The sequence below is a fragment of the Capricornis sumatraensis genome, chromosome 3, assembly GCF_032405125.1.
Source record: "Capricornis sumatraensis isolate serow.1 chromosome 3, serow.2, whole genome shotgun sequence".
NCBI lineage: Eukaryota > Metazoa > Chordata > Mammalia > Artiodactyla > Bovidae > Capricornis > Capricornis sumatraensis.
In genome coordinates this window covers 84,192,024-84,212,923 of record NC_091071.1, presented here as the reverse complement: position 1 = coordinate 84,212,923, position 20,900 = coordinate 84,192,024, and the positions used below count along the sequence as shown (strand labels likewise).

Genomic DNA, 20,900 nt, shown 5'->3' with positions numbered 1-20,900 from the left:
GCATGTGTTAAAACAAGGTGTCATGAATGTTTCCCTAACTCACGAGAGACACATAGCACTTAGGGTAGGGTGGTCAGTCTGCACGAGAAGATCTCTGTCAGCATGTGAGGCCTGAAGTCAGCCTTCGGGATGGTTGAGTTACCCAGACCTTCAAAGCCATCCCCTGCCTCCACAGGAGGGGACGTTTGCAAGGGCAGAGGTAGCAGTGACCACTGAGGCACTGAGTGCCTCTCTCCTGTCCAGCGGGTTGTGACCACTTCCATTGCTTTTAGGTTTCCTTATGTCCAGAATCCTTGTGTCCAAAATAAAACAGGAGTCCTCCAGAAAATTCTGTACCATTGTAGCACTGAGGACCCCTTGGATCCACCTGGGTAGTCTCTGTATGCACACTTGATTAATCTATGAAAGGGAAACTGGGAAAAGCCTGGTTTTCCCTCATCAATGCGTGAGCTATGAGAGCTTCTGAAGAAATGTTGGGAAATGGCTTAAAAAGCAGTAGTTGAATTTTCACTTCGTGTTTTCTGCTGAAGCTTTGCCTCCCAAAACTCCAGGACTTGTTGACCAGCCTACATTTCACCTCACACCTTTGAGTCCATCCAGAAATCTGATTCCATCAGCAGGGCTTCCAGTCTGTACTTTATCAATCTTAGTAGGTTTTAATAAATCTTCTTCCCAGAAGTTTGTAAAAAATCCCAAGATGTGAAAAAACAGAAAACAATTTCCATGTAAACACTGGTGAGCTTCCTAATTCCTGATTCTTGGAAAGGAGTTGACTGGATGTTGACCGGTGTTACTTTGGAATTGAAGTATGTCTGTTATAGGTCTAGGCCTACACTGTGTTATTGCCATGTCTATAGACTGTAAAAATGTGTATCAGCACTTTCTAAGATTTTCTTTTCTTCAATTCTGACTTTCTTCATCAGGATTGGCCTTAATGTATTATTAGTCTTGAGATATTTGGAAGGACTGAAAAGGAAGCATTTGTACAGCAAGTTGAAATAAAGCGTTGATTCATACCTTTCTAGTTAGAATAGTATTCTTAGTTGTTTTTTTTTCTGTGACTAGCAATTTTATTTATTTATGTATCTATTTTTTTGTTGTTTAGTTGCTAAATCACGTCTGACTCTTTTGCGACCCTGTGCCTGCCCTGCCCCTCTGTCCATGGGATTTTCCAGGGAAGAACACTGAAGTGGGTAGCCATTTCCTTCTCCAGGGGATCTTCCCACCCCAAGGATTGAACCCAGTGTCCATTGCAGGTGGAATCTTTACCACTGAGCTACCAGGGCTTCCCTGAGCCACATATTGCTGCTTCTGCTGCTAAGTCACTTCAGTCGTGTCCGACTCTGTGCGACCCCATAGACGGCAGCCCACCAGGCTCCCCCATCCCTGGCATTCTCCAGGCAAGAACACTGGAGTGGGTTGCCATTTCCTTTTCCAATGCATGCAAGTGAAAAGTGAAAGTGAAGTCGCTCAGTCATGTCCAGCTCTTTATGACCCCATGGACTGCAGCCTACCAGGCTCCTCCGTCCATGGGATTTTTCCAGGCAAGAGTACTGGAGTGGGGCGCCATCACCTTCTCCAGAGCCATATATTAGCACCATGTAAAAACCAGTCAATTTGACAGATCCTGGAGATACACAGAATAACACAAAAATAACACAAAATGTTTCTTTTCCTGCTCTGTGGAGAATGCAGACAGTGAAGTCAATGGTTTGCAGTATATGTGAGAAATTCTATAAGAGGCATATACCTAAGGTGGTTTTGGGGATTGAGAAAAACTTCCACGAGGAAGTGATACTTTTCCAAATTTTAAAAGAGCAGCATAGCTAGCTGAGGCCAGGGGGGAAGGATATGGGGGAACATTGTGGCGAAAGGCAAGAAGGCACACAGGAGTACAGGAAGCCATTGTAAGGGAGAGTGAGCACCGGGGGAGTGGAGGTGTGGAGTGACAAACACCGCCAGGGTCTGAAGGATCAGGTATGCCCTGCTAAGGAGTTAACTTTAAAATGTGTGGGCAGTGGGCATCTAGTGAGTGAAAACAGCATTTGATGCAGGGAACTCAGATTCTAGGGACCATATTTGGTTAGTGGCTGAATCTTGAATGGGCTTCCATGTGGCTCAGACGGTAAAGAATCTGCTATGTTAATTTGGAGGAACCCAGGCTGAAAGTGAGGTGAAGGCATGGGGAAGAGAAGGTATAATACATGCAGCAGTATCCATCTCTTTGCTCACAGTTCCCGGATGCCTCCGGTATTCACCAACTAGGTGTTATTACATTTTTGATAGTTGTCTTGTGGCTTGACCTTTTTATTTACTGTGTGCCAACTCTTTCTGGTCTTTTGTTAAATTGTCCTCAGTTTGGAAGTGAGTTAATAAACCAATGTCAAGTGTTTTACAAATTCTGTTTTAAGAAAAATCTCGAGTTTTAAAAACTCAAGTAATGTGGGCTTTAAAAAATCTGTAATTGTCCAACTGGCTTATGTCAACATTTTGGAAAGAATATCAGTCTTTAAATCAGTGTAAGAGATGTAAACCCTTGGGGGAGTGAAGGATGCCTGGTGCATGCATGCTAATTTTGTATTTCCCAGGTGGAAGAGAGAGAGGAATAGCCAAAGCTATAGATAGAACAAAGGGATGTCGACTGCAACCTGGGCTCAGTTTGGGCTTAGCTTGCCTCACTAATTCCATGTCAGAACGTCAGTGGTTTACTTATTTATTTCTAACCTGTATCATATTAAGATCTTACTTTGACAAATCGCATTTTGATTTATAGTCTGTGCTTTTGGCGTGTGCTTTAATGGTATTAGCCAACTCTAGACACATACTGAATTCATTATGTACCTTATGTATGTACGTAGTAATACTTCCTTTTAATGAACATACGGTCACGTCAAAGTGCTGTAAAGGTTGTTTTACAAAAGCGTCTCTGTGCAGTGCTCCTCAGAAGTTTTGAGACGTATGTTAAGTTGAAGCCTAATATGCTGCATGTTAAGTTGCATTTTAATGGAGTAATATATTATAATTTGACCTCTCCTTAAGGTAAAGAGTTTGTTTGGGTCTTTGATTCTTAGCCTTAGGTTTGTAACTAGAATTGAATATTTTTGACATTTGAAGTTTTTATTTGTGACCAGGTGAACCTAAAGCCCATAAAGTAAGATTGACTTTGAATTTGCATCCTGAACTATGGTATTGATGAAGGGTGGATGAGTGACTTTTCCTTATTCTCTATGGGCAGTAAGAAGAATCTACTCTTAGAGATAGCTTTATGTGGCAGCACTAAACCTTGGCTAGATCTGCTAAACTGTTTTTTACCCTCAAATAATGAACACCCTTCAGTAACTCGAGGGCAGGGCCAGGTTGGTAGGAGCAGAGAAGTGAACCAGGAACAGGCAGGCTCAAGGTCTAGCCTGTCCGTGAGCAGTCTTCTGAGGGGAGTCCTAACCACCTGTCTCAGCTGGTTTGGCAACCCCAGAAATCCCAGTCCTCATCAGTGTGCAGGAGACTGATGGTGAGTCTGAGCAGGGAAGCAGTTTTCTCAGGAAAGTGATTCTCCATAAAGTCAAGTGCATTCTGGGGATTCTTTGGGAGAATGGGTTTCTATGGAGGACACTAGGCATCTCCTCGAAATAGAGGGAGAAAAGTGAGTTCTTGAAAGAAGGGCTAGACACAATGTCAGCACTCCAGGGAAGCAAGCTGAGATGAGTGCAGAGGTCTAGTCCGGGTAGGAGTGTAGGGTCCAAGTCAGATACTGGGCCGGGACTCTTGTGTTTGGTGTATGTGGCGTAAGAGACTGCAGCCCGGAAAACACCATAATTCCCTTGTCTAGGGATTCCTGGTAGGCAAATAACAGTTTGAGGGCAGATTCTATTTCTGGAGGACTGGAACTCCTCATATATTGGCAAGTACCATCGGGATTAACTCAGGGACTGCTTAGGGCTGAGCCTGCAAGTTGATCTACAAGGTTATGAGTGTATAGTTGGGTGAGGGTAACTTGACCATCTCAGATGGAAACTAGTATGACCTTTCTTTGACCGTAACCACTGTCTAGCATTTCTGGGAAGACTTTGAGAACTGCTAGGAATATGGGCAAGAAACTCTTCTCACTGGAGCATGGTATTCTTTTTAATTTCCATTTTAAAATGAAAGTAAAAATATTAGTGACAGTTATGGTATGTCCCAGCCCTGTATCTAAAAGTTAAGAGTAAAACTAATAAATATATTTTCAACTCACTGTGGTATTGTATAATATCTAACTTTATTTTTTTTTATATTATAGGAAGTGATTAGAGATGTGAGGGTGTGGTTATTCATTTTTAGTTAGTTTTTTTTTTTTTTGGCATGTGAGTCTTGCTTCATGTTACCATGCTCCAGAATTTCAGAAAGCAAGGGAAAATTTTTTGACATTCACTGAAACCTTTTTGAAAAAAACTATTTTAATGGTACTCTTTAATTTTAATTGATATAATAGTTGATCAGAAATGAGGCTATAGCCTATTTATTGAGTCTTGTTTAAGCTCTTAAATATTTATTGAGTGCAGGTATGAATCAAACTGTGTAGAATATTGGAATGTCTTTTTGTACTTGATTAAATCTATAGTCAGTTTGTTCTTTCCCCCAGAGAGGGCATTCTAAACAACCAAACAATGTTTAGAACAACCAAATGTTCTAAACAATGTTTCATTGGTGTGGCAAGTTTGATAACATGTGGCAAGGTAAAGGAAACTTCACATGAACCAAATTGACTCTAGCTTTGTCCCTGGGAGCTCAGTCAGCATAATGGTGGTGGTGGCAGCAAAAATCAAATCTTCCTTTCCTTCCCTCCTTCATTCCTCCCTGCTTCTTCCTTCTTTTCCTTCCTTCTCCTTTCCTAAAAACTTTAACTCATTCCCAAGCTTTATTTAAGTATTTGTTGTTGTTTAGTTGGTCAGTTATGTCCAATTCTTTTTAACCCCATGGACTGTAGCCTGCAGGCTCCTCCATCCACAAGATTTCCCAGGCAAGAATACTGGAGTGGGTTGCCATTTCCTTCTCCAGGGGATCTTCCTGACCCAGGGATCAAACCTGGGTCTTCTGCATTGGCAGGCAGATTCTTTACCCTCTGAGCTACCAGGGAAGCCCTTATGTAGGTATACTTGACAAATAAAATGGTTAAGATATTTAAAAGTATACAATGTGATGATTGATTTACATTGTGAAAGGAGTCCCTTCATTGTTTTATAAATTTTAACTCTTTATTATCAAAACATGCAAACATACACAAAGAAAAGTAGGGTTTTGAGCTGATATGTACATCTCTAGCTATAACAGTTATCAACTCAAGGGTATTCTTACTTTATCTATTCCCTCTCTCTTCTTCTCTCTCCCTCCCCTCTCTCCTTTTTGCTTTTCCTCCTAGAGTAGAGGTTAAGTTCCTACCTGCCTCTTATTTTGTATGCTTAGAATTGTTTTTACATTTTTAAATGGTTAAATTTTGTGGCATGAAATTATATAAAATTTAAATTTAAGCATCCATAAAATAGAACTTTATTGGGACACAGCCTCGCTAATTCATTTATGTGTTGCCAACAGCAGAGTTGAGGAGGACAATAGAGAATGAATGGCCTGTATAGGTATGGCCATACCTAGAAGATTTAAAGCATATTTAAGAGACAACAATTATTCTTTGTTTTAAAAACAATTTAAAGCTGCCACCCCATTATTACTGATATACCCAACTAATTTAAAGACAATTTTTTAAATATCATCTAATCCAATGTCCAAATTCAAATTTTGTATGAGATGTAGGTTGGCCAGCTGGAAGTTGAAGGTTAGAGCAATGAAACAAAACTTTTCTATGCATGTGTCAGGAAGTGGATTGTTGTCTTTTACATTTTCAAATTAGATAATAGAATGCAGTTATCTAATTTATTTTTTAGTCTTCTGAACAATCATCCTGAACTATCAATCAGTTACAACTCAAGTTACTTTCTCAAAGTAGATCTTTTTCTTATGTGTCTAGTCTTTTTTTTTTTTTTTCTCCTTTGTGTTCATCTTTCCAGAAGAGCAAATCTGTTGGCTTTAAAAATATGGCTGAGCATCTGGCATAGTATTGGATGTATACAGTTGCAAAATTGACATAATTTCACTGATGACTGTTAATACATTGTGTATAAACTTCCTGTTTTTTGTTGTTGTTGTTGTTGTTTTTAATCTGAGAGATGTCAGATATTCTACTAGCTGTTAGGGAGTTGGTAATGACATTAAAAGAAGAGCACTGTCAAGCTGTTTCGCACAGTATTTGTACCTTAGTCTTCTGCCTCAGCACATGATCTTGGCTGTAAAGATTCACAGTATCTATTTTTTCACTTCTCTCAGAGTGATAAGGCTCTGCTATATTGATTGGCACTAGGACTATGCCTGCAGCGCAGGAGACCAGGGTTCAATCCCTGGGTTGGGAAGATACCCTGGAGAAGGGAATAGCAACCCACTCTAGTACTCTTGGACTTCCCTGGTGGCTCAGACAGTAAAGCGTCTGTCTACAATGCGGGAGACCTGGGTTCGATCCCTGGGTCGGGAAGATCCCCTGGAGAAGGAAATGGCAATCCACTCCAGTACTATTGCCTGGAAAATCCCATGGACAGAGGAGCCTGGTAGGCTACAGTCCATGGGGTCGCAAAGAGGTGGACCCGACTGAGCGACTTCACTTTCCATTACTCTTGGCTGGGAAATTGCAGGGACAGAGGAGCCTGGAGGGCTACATGAGGTCACAAGAATCAGACATGACTTAGCAACTAAACCATGCTCTAACCCGATCATTTCAGGGTAAGTGGCAAAGAAGTTGGTGTTAACTCTGAGATGTGCCCAGCGATCACGTGGGTCTGTGAGGCGGTGTGTACTGGACTTGGGCGTTCTGGATCTCCAGGCCCAGTGTTCTGCCTGGGCTGAGAGTTAGCCTGCTTTTCATGCTCACGTGAGAGTGCACATTCTTTTCAATCAGGACGTTGTGCCCTGGTCAGACTGATTTGATAACAACTTGATAAGGTGTGGAATCTTCCTGTGATTAGAGGGAGGAATCTGATAAGATACACTACTCACTTGCAACAGATAAAGCTTCTCAAAAGACTGCTTCCAGTTAGAATTCCCCAGCTGGTCCTTTGGACACAGCTCATGTATTTATTATGTAGCTCACACTCGGAATCACCCCTGGGGCAGGTGGAGCCGTTTCAGCGGGTTTGTGAAAAGTTGTGTGCATGTGCTCACACGTGAATGAGGAAACAGAGCCTGGGAGGCAGTTCTGGGTGAGTGAAAGGATTTGCTTACTCACTTTGGCCAATCCTTTTATGAGAGGTCGATTGTTCCCCCTTGAAGCCTTTCTTTTCCTTCCTTACAGAATTTGGTTCTCAGTTGGCTTATTTGACATTTTGTGATGGCAGCTTATAAAACTCGTAGAGCTGGAAGGAACCAGAGAGATCCTGAAGTGCCACTCTGTGGTTCGAGCAGTGAGGAAACTGAGGCACAGGGCTTGGTACTAGGCCCTGGTTCTTAGTTACAAGCAAAAGACTCAATCGGTAAGGAATCTGCCTGCAATGCAGGAGACCTGGGTTTGATTCCTGAATTAGGAAGATTCCCCTGGAGGAGGAGGAAATGGCAACCCACTCCAGTGTTATTGCCTGGGAAATCCCACAGACAGAGGAGTCTGGCAGGCTACAGTCTGTGGGGTCGCAAGAGTTGGGACACATCTTAACAACTAAACCATCAAAAGAAAAAGAAATTGGGCTGACTTAAGGAGAAAAGAACTTTTTGAGAGGACCTTGAACAAGAGGCAGAAATCCTGGGAAAGCTGCTGAAGACATAAATAATTGCAGCAATCAAAGCTACAGGCCAAAACCCTATCCTAGAACTGGTGCACTGAAGATGTTCAAGCTGATGACTGCCCCTTGTGCAGTGCGTCTGCCATCACTGTTCACGTCGCTGTCTTTTTCCCCTGGAGGAGGGTGTTGCTGCTGTTACTTTGCCTCCACCATCAGACTGGAGGCTCCATGTCCAGTTCTCCGTGTCGCTAGCTCTGCACTGAAATCTGCGTGGAGAGCATCTGATTGGTGGAGCGGCATTAGAAGTCTGTGTCCCTGGGTGGAGGTATAGACTCTGCCTCTTACAAGGCATTTGTAATGGGTGATGGGTGGATGTAGGAAAGCAAACACAAGCAAAACCCAGTATCTGTTACACAAACGCAACCAGTTAGTGACTCTCTGAGGCATTAGAACTTGGGCCTTTTGACTTTTCTCATTTTATAGCAAGAGTTGACTTCCTTTGCAAAAACTGGCAGAGGCTCCCCATTTTTAAAGGAAAATGAAGTCCTCTGGATGAAGACTTGGTGATTCTGATACTTTGAAACACTCTGTTATCGTGTCAGTGCAGTTTTTCTTTTGGATTGAAAACCATTCTCCTAAATTCCTGTCCTTTGTGGCACCCAGAAAAGAATATTTGCTCATCAGTGGTAAAATGTGGAGAGAGAGAAAAAAAGAGAAACAAAAAGCATTGTTCAGGAAATGCAGAGATTAGAGATTAGTTGACACATTTCAGAAAAAGTTTGCCGGGTTGATGAGCAGAAACTATTTAGAATTAGAAAATGTACTGAGCTTTTTGTTTGTTTTTATTTTTTAAGAATTTTGAACAGTAGCAATACATTTCAATTAAGGTACAAAATGGTCTTGACTTTTCAGTACATTTTTTAACCTTTTAATAATAATAGTTAATATTCACTGAGAACTGTGATGTCATGTAGAGTAGGAAATGGCAACCTACTCCCATGTTCTTCCCTGGAAAATTCCATCAACAGATGAGCTTGGCAGGCTGTAGTCTATGGGGTCGCCAAGAGTCAGACAGGACTGAGCACATGATGTCATAACATGCATTCTGCCTCACTCCTCACCCTCTGTCAATCCCACTGTTATCCGCCCCGGATAGTGACTTGAACCTTGGATGAAGCAACTAGCATGAGGTCTCACGGTTGGTAGAGATGAGGCTTGAACTTAAGCCCACTCCTATGAAGGAAGCTTTGTGAATCTTCCTGTAACATAAAGAGAGGAAAGGAGGTGTGTCTGGAGCACTATGCTGGGTGATATTGTAGGAAACCTGCAGAGGAAAGAGAAAGGGAAAATGCTAAGAAATGGAGAGAGTTTTTGGAACTTGCAGCCTTTCCAAGTTAGGTTGTAAACTTGCTCTTGTTCTCAGAGTCTTGGGGCAGTCTTGGGCCAATCCATTTCAATCTGCTCCTCACAATGATACTTAGCTCACTGCCTGTTGCATAATAAGGTGTTTAATAAATATTTGTTAAAGAAATAAATATCAAGCATCCTCAAGTCAGTTACTTTGGGTTAAGATGCCACGCATGCCACACGGCTACTCTCAGTAAAGAAAGACCCTTATCCTTGGAGGTGCTTATCAGTGACTTTGGCGCATGTCACAAACAACCAAGGAGGATGACCTGTGGCTTTAGGCCACATGATTATGTGGTCTGTCAGAGTCTCCAGAGTGTTGTGCTTCCTGACTTTTCAATTGCATTTCAACCATTTTTTGTCACATTTTCCCTTTTTCTTCCTTACAAGTATAAAAACTTATTTTTGACTTGTGCTAGAGAGAGAATTAATTGGTCTGGATAGGCATGGGAGGTGAGGGGCTTCTGCAGCATAAATGGATGTATAGACATTTTTGTACAGATGAGAGCAAATGAATCCCTGGAGCTTTCTGTTTTTGCAGTTTAAACGTGGTTTATTTTCATCCAAATCCAGCTAGATTCCTAAGTATCTGAAAAGTACAAAACTTACTCTTCATTAAATTCATGTAAAACTTTTTCAATAAAGGAAAGCCCTGAGGGTATAGAAACTTTATGTACTTAAATATGTCATGTGAAGGCACTTCACAGTGTTTCGTTTACATGGGGCCAGAGACCGCAGATCCATGCTGATTGCTAATTATTCAGATTGTAAATAGCTTATTTGAGAACCTAGGGTGAGACAAAAGAAAGATGAAGGAACAAAAGGCCCACGATAATGAAAAGGATATTGCAATGAGAAAGGCTGGGTAGAATTATGATGTAGGTCACATTCTGTGCCTGTATTTAATTGTACCTTTGTATTTAATAATAACAATGATTACATGCTTACGGCTAACAGGTGTCATTTGCTGAGAACTCTAGTATGGATAAGTGACAGCAAATTATTTCAATTCATAAACTTTGAATATAATGCTTTTGTTTTGAATTTCACCAGTCTATACTAGAAGATATTTCCTGCAAAAATGTATATCAGCCTAGGAAGATTTTTAAACCCAATTCCTGATAAATATATATGAAATATGAATAAAGTATAATGAAAAAAATCACTTTGCAGAGATTAATCAAATGTGGTGGTCCTAATACCACAGTCACATTTCTGGGAGTTGGTGATGGACAGGGAGGCCTGGCGTGCTGCAATTTATGGGGTCGCAAAGAGTTGGACACAACTGAGCGACTGAACTGAACTGAACTGAACTGAATGTGCAGTTATATCCGAAGCTTATATGAAGCTTATATGAAGTTAAGTTCAGTTCAGTCACTCAGTCGTGTCCGACTCTCTGCAACCCCATGAATTGCAGCACGCCAGGCCTCCCTGTCCATCACCGACTCCCAGAGTTCACTCAGACTCACGTTTATCGAGTTGGTGATGCCATCCAGCCATCTCATCCTCTGTCGTCCCCTTCTCCTCCTGCCCTCAATCCCTCCCAGCATCAGAGTCTTTTCCAGTGAGTCAACTCTTCGCATGAGGTGGCCAAAGTACTGGAGTTTCAGCTTTAGCATAATAGGGATTAAAGTTTACAGGTGGTGGTCTCTGCGTTTTCAGACTTCTTGCTTATCTTGACCATTTTCCCTAACTGCCCGCTTTCCCTAACTCCCCAGGGAGTTGCTCTCCCTGCCCACAGAATGTTCCCTTCTGTGGCCATTATTGCAGTTTGTAACTGTCTTAGTAATTTGTTTCAGTTGATTTTACCTGTCCTCCCTCTTAGAACGTGGTTCTATAGATCAGAGACCAGTGTTAGATTATTTTCCCTACTCAGTGGATCCTTAATGCCTATCATCAGGCAGATGTTTGAATAGTTTATAAGATAAGGCAAGATGTTCCATGGGATAGAAATACCATGAGTGAAAAGTCAGAGGTGTGAAAGAGCAGAGTTTTATTCAAGGATGACCACTTTATTTGGGCTTCCCAGCTGACTCAATTGTAAAGAATCCGCCTGCCAATGCAAGAGACAGGATATGCAGGTTCAATCCCTGGGTCAGGAGGAATGGCTACCCACTCCAGTATACTTGCCTACAAAATTCCATGGACAGAGGAGCTTGGCAGGCTACAGTCCATGGGGCCGCAAAGAATCAGACACTACTGAGCAAATGAGCATAGTTCAGTTCAGTTCAGTTGCTCAGTCATGTCCAACTCTTTGCGACCCCATGGACTGCAGCACGCCAGGCTTCCATGTCCATCACCAACTCCCGGAGCTTGCTCAGACTCATGTGCATTGAGTCAGGATGCCATCCAACCATCTCATCCTCTGTTGTCCCCTTCTCCTCATGTCTTCATTCTTTCTCAGCATCAGGGTCTTTTCCAATGAGCCAGTTGTTTGCATCAGGTGGCCAGAGTATTGCAGTTTCAGCTACAGCATCAGTCCTTCCAATGAGTATTCAGGACTGATTTCCTTTAGGATTGGCTGGTTTCATCTTCTTGTAGTCCAAGTTGTGCCACAAACTAATCACTAATCTGTTTATAGTATTTCTATTAATATAGGAAAATAAATTGTATTCTTAATAGCTATCTTAGAATGCGGTCTCAAAGATTGACCTGCTTTTAAGCTGGGACTAATTTTATTAGAAAATTGGCTATATTGCCTGTGTAAGTTATGTGTGTTCACAATTCCACATAATATTATAAAATCTGAGTAGCATGAAAACAATTAGGAATTATTGTGCATGCACTCTAGAGCCCGGGAACCACAGCTGTTGGACCCACACACTGCAATTAGAGAGTGGTCCCTGCTCTTTGCACCTAGAGAAGAAGCCCATGCAGCAATGAAGACTCAGCACAGCCAAGAATAAATAAATAAATAAAATGATATTTAAAAAAAGACACAGCTAGAAATGACGTGCCCAGGCTAACCTGCTTGGTACCAGGAGAATGATGAAGGCCTGTGGTGAATCATCCCAGCAAAGCCATCCTACACCAGCTGATAGGAGAAGAGACCAGAAGAATCGCTCACCCAACCCCAGACAAGAACCACCTAGATAAAACACTCCCAAATCACATCTGCTAACATGCCCTTGACCAAAACAGTTTCACGTGTCTGGGTCCAGAGTCAGAGTGGGAATCAACACTGTGAAGACTTTTTGTCAATGGGCATGGATACAGGAGGGGTGAAGAATTGGGAGAACTTTTGCAATATAGTATGTGGCTCATAAAAGCTAATCAAATCAAGATTTCCTTATAATTCTAGATCCGATAGATGAATATGATTTTTCCCTTCATTTTTCTGGTGTCTTTATAAAACACTTATCTTTTGGTCTTTTTTAATCCTATGCTTTTTCAAAGCAAAGTCAGAGAAATCACAAATGAGGATAAAATTGAAGTGAAATCTTGAGATAGGTAGCTATTGAAGAGTAGCTGTTACCTGGTAGGCTCAAAAGTTCATTCAGGTTTTTCCATAGCATGTCACAGAAAAACTTGAACAAACTTTTTGGCTAATGCAATGCATGCATTGTGTAATTTCAGAGGTACCCACCTAGCTTCTCTTTGTTTATAGGATGCTGAAACCCAGAGGAATGCAGTGTATCACCTGCATTCCGCCAACCAGGTTAGTAATTCACTCAAAGCTTGTTAGCCCATTATCCCAATCCAGAGCCTTCTCTGCCATATCTTTTCTTTTTCTAAAATAATTTTATTTATTTATTTATTTATTTATTTATTTTTGGCTGTCCTGAGTCTTCATTGCTGCCTGGGCGTTTTCTCTAGTCGCAGAGAGCAGGGGCTACTCTCTAGTTACAGGGTATGGGTTCAGTAGTTGCGGTTCCCAGGCTCTAGGGCACAGGCTCAATAGTTGGGGCAAATGGACTTAGTTGCCTTCCTAGCATGTGGGATCTTTCCAGGTCAGGGATCGAACCCACGTCCCCTGCAATGGCAGGTAATTCTTATCCTCTCAGCCACAGGGGAAGGCTCTCTGCTGTGTCTTGTAAGGTATATTCTTCCTAAACTGCTTCATGTGTCTCTCTGACCCCCTCCACTTCCCACACAAATAACCATTTTTATAAATAATTTACTTTGGGGGAAGATTGCACTGTTGTTATAATTTACCTGAAAAGTATGTTCTCATTTGACTTTTTCTTTGCAAGCTTACTCTTCCTATGTACTTAAATGAGAATTTAGTAATCACTTTTCACACAGATATACACACACACCTATTTTGCTCTGCCTCTACTTCACTCTTCCCATGAGAAAGGGGTATTTTAAATATAATGATTCTATTAAATCAGTTTGAGTTTGGTACCTTAGCCTCTAATTACCTTTGCTGGACTGTTAAAAAGCTTCCTGAGAGAGGTCATTGTATCACTGTCAGTTTGAGACAATGAAGCATATGCCCTGTGGATTTTGTTAGAGATGGGATTAATGCTTCAGGGAGGTGTTCTTTTTCCTTCTGCATGCTTTTTCTCTCTGCTAGACTAAGTCACATGAATGCCTAACACCCAGGTCAGGGCACAGGGAGGTGGAAAGAAAGACTCTCAGCACATTTTTTATTTTAATTGATAAAGTTATGATCACATTATTTTAATAAATATTTAATTATTTTAAGTAATCAGAGTGTTTTTTTCCTAACAATTAGACTGTATGGATTTCTGGCTCCATGGATAGGTCAGTGACTATCTATGTAAATGACCATTTAACAGTAGGCTGTACAAGAAGATTGTATGTAGAATTTCAGGGCATCATGGAGTTTTAGATCTGAAGGATCAGGAAAATGCCAGGTAATTTGTTGGAGTTTTCTCATATTTATACATTCTTCATACTCTTTGCACATTCAATGCTTGTTTCTCTCTCTCTCTCTCCCCCCCGCCTCCTTTTTTTACCAGCTATTTTTCATGTTAACTTAGTTGCCAAACTTTGAAACCCTCTAAGGAGAACAATATTGCTCTGTCTCCAAAATATTTATATTTGAGGCCTATCTTATACTAGAGAATTATATCTTAAAAATGTTTTTCACTTTAAAATATCTCTCATGATCCCGGGTGCAAGGCCATTGTGAACTAAGGCAAAATCCTTCTCTGTTACTACTGACCTCCATTCTCTTTGGTGGGTAGATTTTACATTTTGTTTTCCTAAACAAGGAAAAGCAGTTATAGTCCCACCTCTTATGTGCTTCTTCGTGTCTGAGTTGTAAGTTCAGTATGTGCACATATGTAAGATTTCAAGTGCAAAAGGGGAACAGAGTAGGAAACAGATTTTCACAGTCCCAGTCTGGTCCTTGCGTAAGTGCCAACGTGAAGCGAATCAGTGAATAGTCTCCTGTTGCATGGCTCTGAGGAAAAGGATTTGAAAATCCAAACTTAATAAGCAGATCAATTGGCTGGGGGAGTTGATATTATTGTTTTGCATTCCAGTAACATGCAGTGTTATCAAAAACTTTTTTCTTTAACAGTAAAATTACAGGAGCATATAATATAGATACCTTTCAGAATGTCAGGAAAAGGAGTTGGGGGAATTTAGTTAAGAATAATGAACATATACCACTTATCACAGGAAGCATACACTGTGAGCCTCTGGGTATCTCAGGGTAAAGGGTGAATTTAATATGGGTCGAGGAGTGGGAGGTCAGCCTTGAATCAAAGCAGGTACTTGAATTAAGCTTAATGACTGCAGAGATGGGGACTCTTGGGTAGAGGTGTGAACTCTTGGGCCCAGAAGAAAGTCAGGTTGCTTAATTCCTCAGTTTTTATAATAACTGTGTTTGCATTTCCCAGTGAAGCATGGGGCAACTTGTGGGTTAAGTCTAGAGGGAATCATTCATATCTATTTCTCATTCTGTCTCACTTATTCAACTTAAATATGAGGGCTAGTTTGGATTTAAGTTTAGATTTTGCACACTTCTGGGGTTTCTCTGCTTCCCTTAAGTTTATTGCCACCAACTTACTGATAAACTGATTTTTTTTTAACTTTAGACAAAGCCTTCTGTTTTATAGTTAGAGATAATACTATAAATCTATAAAGGCTATAAGATTTATATAAGTCTGGAAGACTGTAAAAATCTAAGACTATAAATAAACCTGTTTATTTAACACATTAAATGGAATTTGGCTAATTTTAACACTTCCTGAATACCTGTTCTGTGCTTGGTACTAATGAGAAAGAGAAAAAGATGAAAAGTAAGACTTCCTGCCTTCCAGTGACAAGGCCGAGGAGACATGGAGATCACACGGTAATTACAGTGGAATGTTACTTCCAGGAGAACAGAAGCATCCCTGTATCTTTCTCACCATTAGGTTTCTTGCGTTTGTCACAGTGCCGGACTCATAACTAAGGCTTACCATTTTCTCAAGTTGATGGATACATGGATGACTAGTTTCATAAAGACTGTAGAAATGGTCTGTACAAGGTACAATATGGATTCAGAAAATGGGATGAACAACTTGGCCTTGGAGGGGTTCAATACAGATAATTACAGTCTTTACAGGGAGATATTTGAATCAGCTCATGGGAGAGAAATAGGAGTTGTCTAGAGCTTCCAGAATGGTTTTCCAGCCAAAAGAATTCATGTGGACAAAGGCAAGGAGATATGAAATGACATGGATGTTCAAGAAGTTGTAAATAATTTTTTTCAAGAATAAAGGGAGTAGAAGATTGCAGGGAGAGCCTTCATAAATAAGGGACATTTCTGATTCGAGTCAAGGCATGCTGCTGGGTATCAGGGTAAGCATGCAAAATAAAGAGCAAAGAGACTTGTTTCCACCTCACATTTTTAACTGAGGTTCATCTTATTTACCTTCAAAAGTATTGGTGTTTGGAAGCTAATAGGAGGTGTGTCTTAGTATAGAAACAATAGAGCCTGATGAACTATACAAATATTGTTCCAATGAGATTCTATAATTGGAAAATATATTAAAAGAAAAATTGTGTGTTTTCAAAAGTTAGTTTCATTACTGGATGATCGTTAAATAGATATACAGTATATCACTTTACAGGGGCTTCTCTGGAGGTTCAGTGGTAAAGATTCCGCTTCAATGCAGAAGATGTGGGTTCAGTTCCTGGTGTCGGAAACATCCTCTGGAGAAGGAAATGGCAACCCACTCCAGTATTCTTGCCTAGAGAATCCCATGGACAGAGGAGACTGCTGGACTACAGTCCATGGGGTTGCAAAGAGTAGGATACTACTTAGCGACTAAACAATAACAACAATATGTCACTTTACAAAGGGACCTATCATTTAATAAATGAATTTCTGCCTGGTTCCTAGGAACAATAATGTCATATAGGATTTAAAATAATTGAGTTACATGTGGCTTTCTCACCCTGTGTCTAAGTTGAGGCACACTTGCATTGGTGAGAGTTTTTCTACCTTAAGAACATGACTTGGATTTCTTGTACTACCCCTTAAATGTTTCATTGTTACGTACTAGAAAGATTCGGTGGGATGGGTACTTTTTAAAATTTAGATGTATAATCTGTTTGCATGCTTTTGACTTTATGGATCATATTTTCCAATTTTAAATGGCCACATTAATAAAAGTCAGTTTCTTAAACTTAGTTTTAAATATACCTACTATTTTAATTGCACCATTAGGGTCATGCTAGGTGAAATTGATAGAAATGCTGCCCCTCTTCTCTTTCGACTTAAAGTTCAGCTGCCACTGCTGTTGTTTCCTTTCTTCTACTTTCCTTCTATTCATCTTTGGATAAAATAACTCCTTATTTTGCGTGTCGAGGTTTAATGTATGTTCCTAACTTGATAGAGACTTTAATTTTGAGGGAAGGGTCTTGGCTGATTGCATTAGTTTAGCAGTTCTAGAATAAGCTGTCTGTGGGGAGGGGCGGCAGGGTCCTGTCATTGATTCTCTCTTTATAACTGTGCCCTTTTAGCTACAGCCGATTACCAGTGGTGCTTCTGACCCGGCACAGACTGAATCACAAGGAAGAAACTTTACATAAACCATTTATACTAAATGCTTGGTATGCCGGCAACATAAATCAACAACAATATCCATTATAAATTCATCCCTTTATCAGTATTATCTTGATAGAACTGATCCCAATGTGTGGGAATTTGAACTCTGCTTCAATACATCTAGTCCTGTGTAATTAATTATTCAGGGCACAGAGAACCTGGCCCCTGTGATGTAGAGTAATTCTTCCTGGTCAGCGTTAACTCCACTGGCAATAATAAATAGAAAAAGTCTCTAGTGATGCCAGTATTTTAAAGTGATTAATCATCTTTCCCCACTTCACCTCCCCCTCAGTTTTCTTTAACTAAGATTTTTCAGCAATAAATCTTTAACAATACAGGTAGGAATTGTTCTGTAATTAAATTTTGCCCTGCCTAATTTCTTACCTTTTATGTACGACGAAAAACAAAAAGTTAACATTTTAAGGAGCTCTGATTGAAATTCAAACCCAGAAAACTCCTTTTATAGAATACTGAGAGATTCTCTATGGAAGATTAAGCTCTTGATTTTGAATATTAGATAGAGCACGTATTCATAAAAATTGTTAATCAACACCAGTTGGGGTGTCAAATATTCTGAAGTTTTGAATTACTGCGCTTTCACGTGTACGGGTTGTCTGTATTAGGAAAAGCCTGACATATGCATATGTTCCCAAACGGAGAGAATAATTACTTATTTCTTAACTTGCAGATAATTGATGTGAGCTCTGTAGGAAAGGGAGGCTTTGCATCGTTTTGTGGTACACAAAGTGCAGTTGTGGAAGTGGTAGGTAAATGCCTGACAGAGAATGACCATGTATTTCCAAATCGTGCCCTGTAAAGCTGACCAGCCATCAAGCATATCCCACGTGACAGGGGCAGATGTGACCTATCTCTGGTGACACACTTCTGTACCACCAGTCCGTGGCCTGAGGTGACTCCTGTCCCTCCTCTGATGCTTTCTCCCGCTGCAGGACAACACAACGACGCACGGATGAACCTTGCCATTGCTCTCACCGCTGCCAGGTATGGGGCTGCCACGGCCAATTACATGGAGGTCATGAGTTTGCTCAAGAAGACAGACCCCCAGACAGGGAAAGAGCGTGTGAGCGGTGCACGGTGTAAGGATGTGCTCACAGGTATGCGAAGGCTCCGGCAGGGCAGATTTCTTAGCATCTTGCCTTGTCTGTACAATGACTGAATGATCATTTCTCTGTCACTTCTCTTTTATTGAAGCCAGATTTCAGAGTCCTATTACCTATATTCCTTATTGTCAACGACATCTGGTTTCACATGAAAATTTTCCTTTGTGGAACCTGGCCATTTTTTTTCCTCTTTGTGTTAAACATTAATGATGATCATGATAATAATGTCTGCAAAATTCCCACAGCTATGAATGCTTTATGTTTTCTTTACAAAAACATATTATTAAGAAAAGTCAATAAACGTGGCAAGTTTCAAAAAGTATCCTTTAGGTGACAGAGGCAGTGTGCTTACGTGCCATTCAGGTCAATCACTTTAGCTTTGGTGAGATTTGCTTGCCTGTCCAGTTTTGTGCCCATGTGGGCAAAGTTTCAAAATTATGTCATTTCCTTCAAAACCACTGCTCACACTTTTGAGTTTTAAGGAGAAAGCAGCTCATTTACTCACTTTCTTCTTATTTGGCACTTTAATGCCAGGCATTTTGCAAACTAGAATGAGAGCTGAAATGAAAAAGCAGCGTGCTTTTTCTCCTGCAGTTTGGACTTGTTTTTGGTTAAATGTACTCACATGCAGGCCTGTTGTGTGGCTTCTCAATGACTCTGGTTGCCTGTATTACTTAAGTGATAATGTATACTCCACCATAAGTTAATAGATGAGTTAATAATCTAAAGCATCAGTGAGCAGAGAAACAAATGGGGTGTATGACTGACACTGCTTTCTTTCACAGGGGAGGAATTTGATGTGAGAGCCAAGTGTGTTATCAATGCCACGGGACCTTTCACAGACACTGTGCGCAAAATGGATGATAAGGACACCACAGCTATCTGCCAGCCGAGTGCTGGCGTCCACATCGTGATGCCTGGTTACTACAGGTACCCGTGTTCCCACTCATGCACCGTCACCAGAGAAGAAGGGCTGCAAGAAACTGTCTACACGTATTCTTATAGCATACCTTTCTTAATAATAGATGGTCTAGCTCACTGTTCAAAATGAGGAGAAATGACTGAAAAAAAAGCTCTTCCAAAACACAAATTGCAAACCAGGCTTGAGAATTTCGTAGTTTTTATGGCAATACTCCTTTCTATGAGTTAGTGATTTGGAATCTGTTTTTGTACCTTTTTTCAGTGTACTCATCATCAGAGGCTAAGTTTTAGTATTTTTGAATTTTAATTTTCATAAAAACTCTAAAATTAATTTTTCAAAAATGTCCATAAGACATTTACATGAAAACACTAAAAAGCCCATTTTATAAAATACCCAGACTTGATTCTGAAGAATCTGAAAATGAGGACCAAGTATTCTTATGTTTATAATTTTTGAAATATATTTTGAAAAATAATTTGTAATTTCTGATTTATCATTTTGGCAAAGATAATCAGAGGTCGAGAAATGGGCAGGGATAGAGATGAAATAAGAACAGCTATTAATTGAAAATCCTTTAAGTGGGGTGATGCACATGAAACTGCAATTTTTATGTGCATTTGAATTTTTAGTATTTTTTATTTTTAATAAATTTGAAAACAAACATGATCCCAAGAAACTGATAATGATTACCCGTAATGTACATTTCAAGATATCTAGGGAAAAGTTCATGTGTCCATAATGAATATGGAACATTTTTATTCCCATATGTGGTAATCTAATAGGCAAACTAGTACATAATTTGGTGAAATCATGATTTATGCTCAAGGTATTCATTAAGACATCATTTGTAGTTGAGAAATATTAGAAACCACATCAGTTTCTAACCTTAGGAGAATGGATAAGTAAATTATGGTGTATCTGCACAGGGAGTATTATATGGCCATTAAAAATTCTGAATAATTTTAGTGTCCTAAGAAAACCTTAGAGATACAGTGTTAATTTAGAGTGGAGGATACAAGATTGTATGTGTAACATGATCAAACATTATATAAATATCTAGAAAAAGATGAAAAGAAGTATTTTAAATATCAATGGTGATTGCCTCTGGGTGATATGATTATGAGTAAAAGGTTATAATTTCTAGGTAACATGGTTAGAATGGGAGTTATCACTTCTATATTCTAATAATTTTCCATAAAAGACATATTTTTAATATTTGATAAAACAGATATACAGATCCATGATATTTCATTTAATATCTGCATTCTTCTAAAATCCCATCCCACTATGTAATAGATGATGCTGCCTTATTAGTTTTCCACTAAGTCTTCTTGAAAAGAGTCCAAGATATTGTACCAAGCACACTTCTAATGAGAAAGATATCACACTGCTACCAAGAAGAATATTAACAAAATTTCGTATCCACCAGCTTCCAAGGTTTCTTTGTCGTTTTCTAAATGTCTACATATAATTAATAGATAGTCATTAGTGTTTTCACTTAGAACTATAGAGACCATGGTGCTTCGCACCTCAATAATAAAAACTTATGCAGTGGTCCTTAATAGAGTTTTAAAAACTGTTAAGCAGAAGTTTAGTTCAAATGAAAAGGAGAGAAGTAAATATATGTACATGTTGGAAATGTTTCT

At 39.9% G+C, this 20,900-nt stretch overlaps 1 protein-coding gene across 1 annotated transcript in view; it reads left to right on the top strand.

Moving 5' to 3' along the window:
* The window catches only part of GPD2 (glycerol-3-phosphate dehydrogenase 2), a 144,021-nt gene that overhangs the window by 96,654 nt on the left and 26,467 nt on the right, over positions 1 to 20,900 (top strand). The window contains exons 7-8 of the mRNA XM_068968988.1: positions 18,162 to 18,326; positions 19,118 to 19,262. Coding sequence (XP_068825089.1) covers positions 18,162 to 18,326; positions 19,118 to 19,262 — 310 coding nt within the window. The remainder of the gene's footprint in view (positions 1 to 18,161; positions 18,327 to 19,117; positions 19,263 to 20,900) is intronic.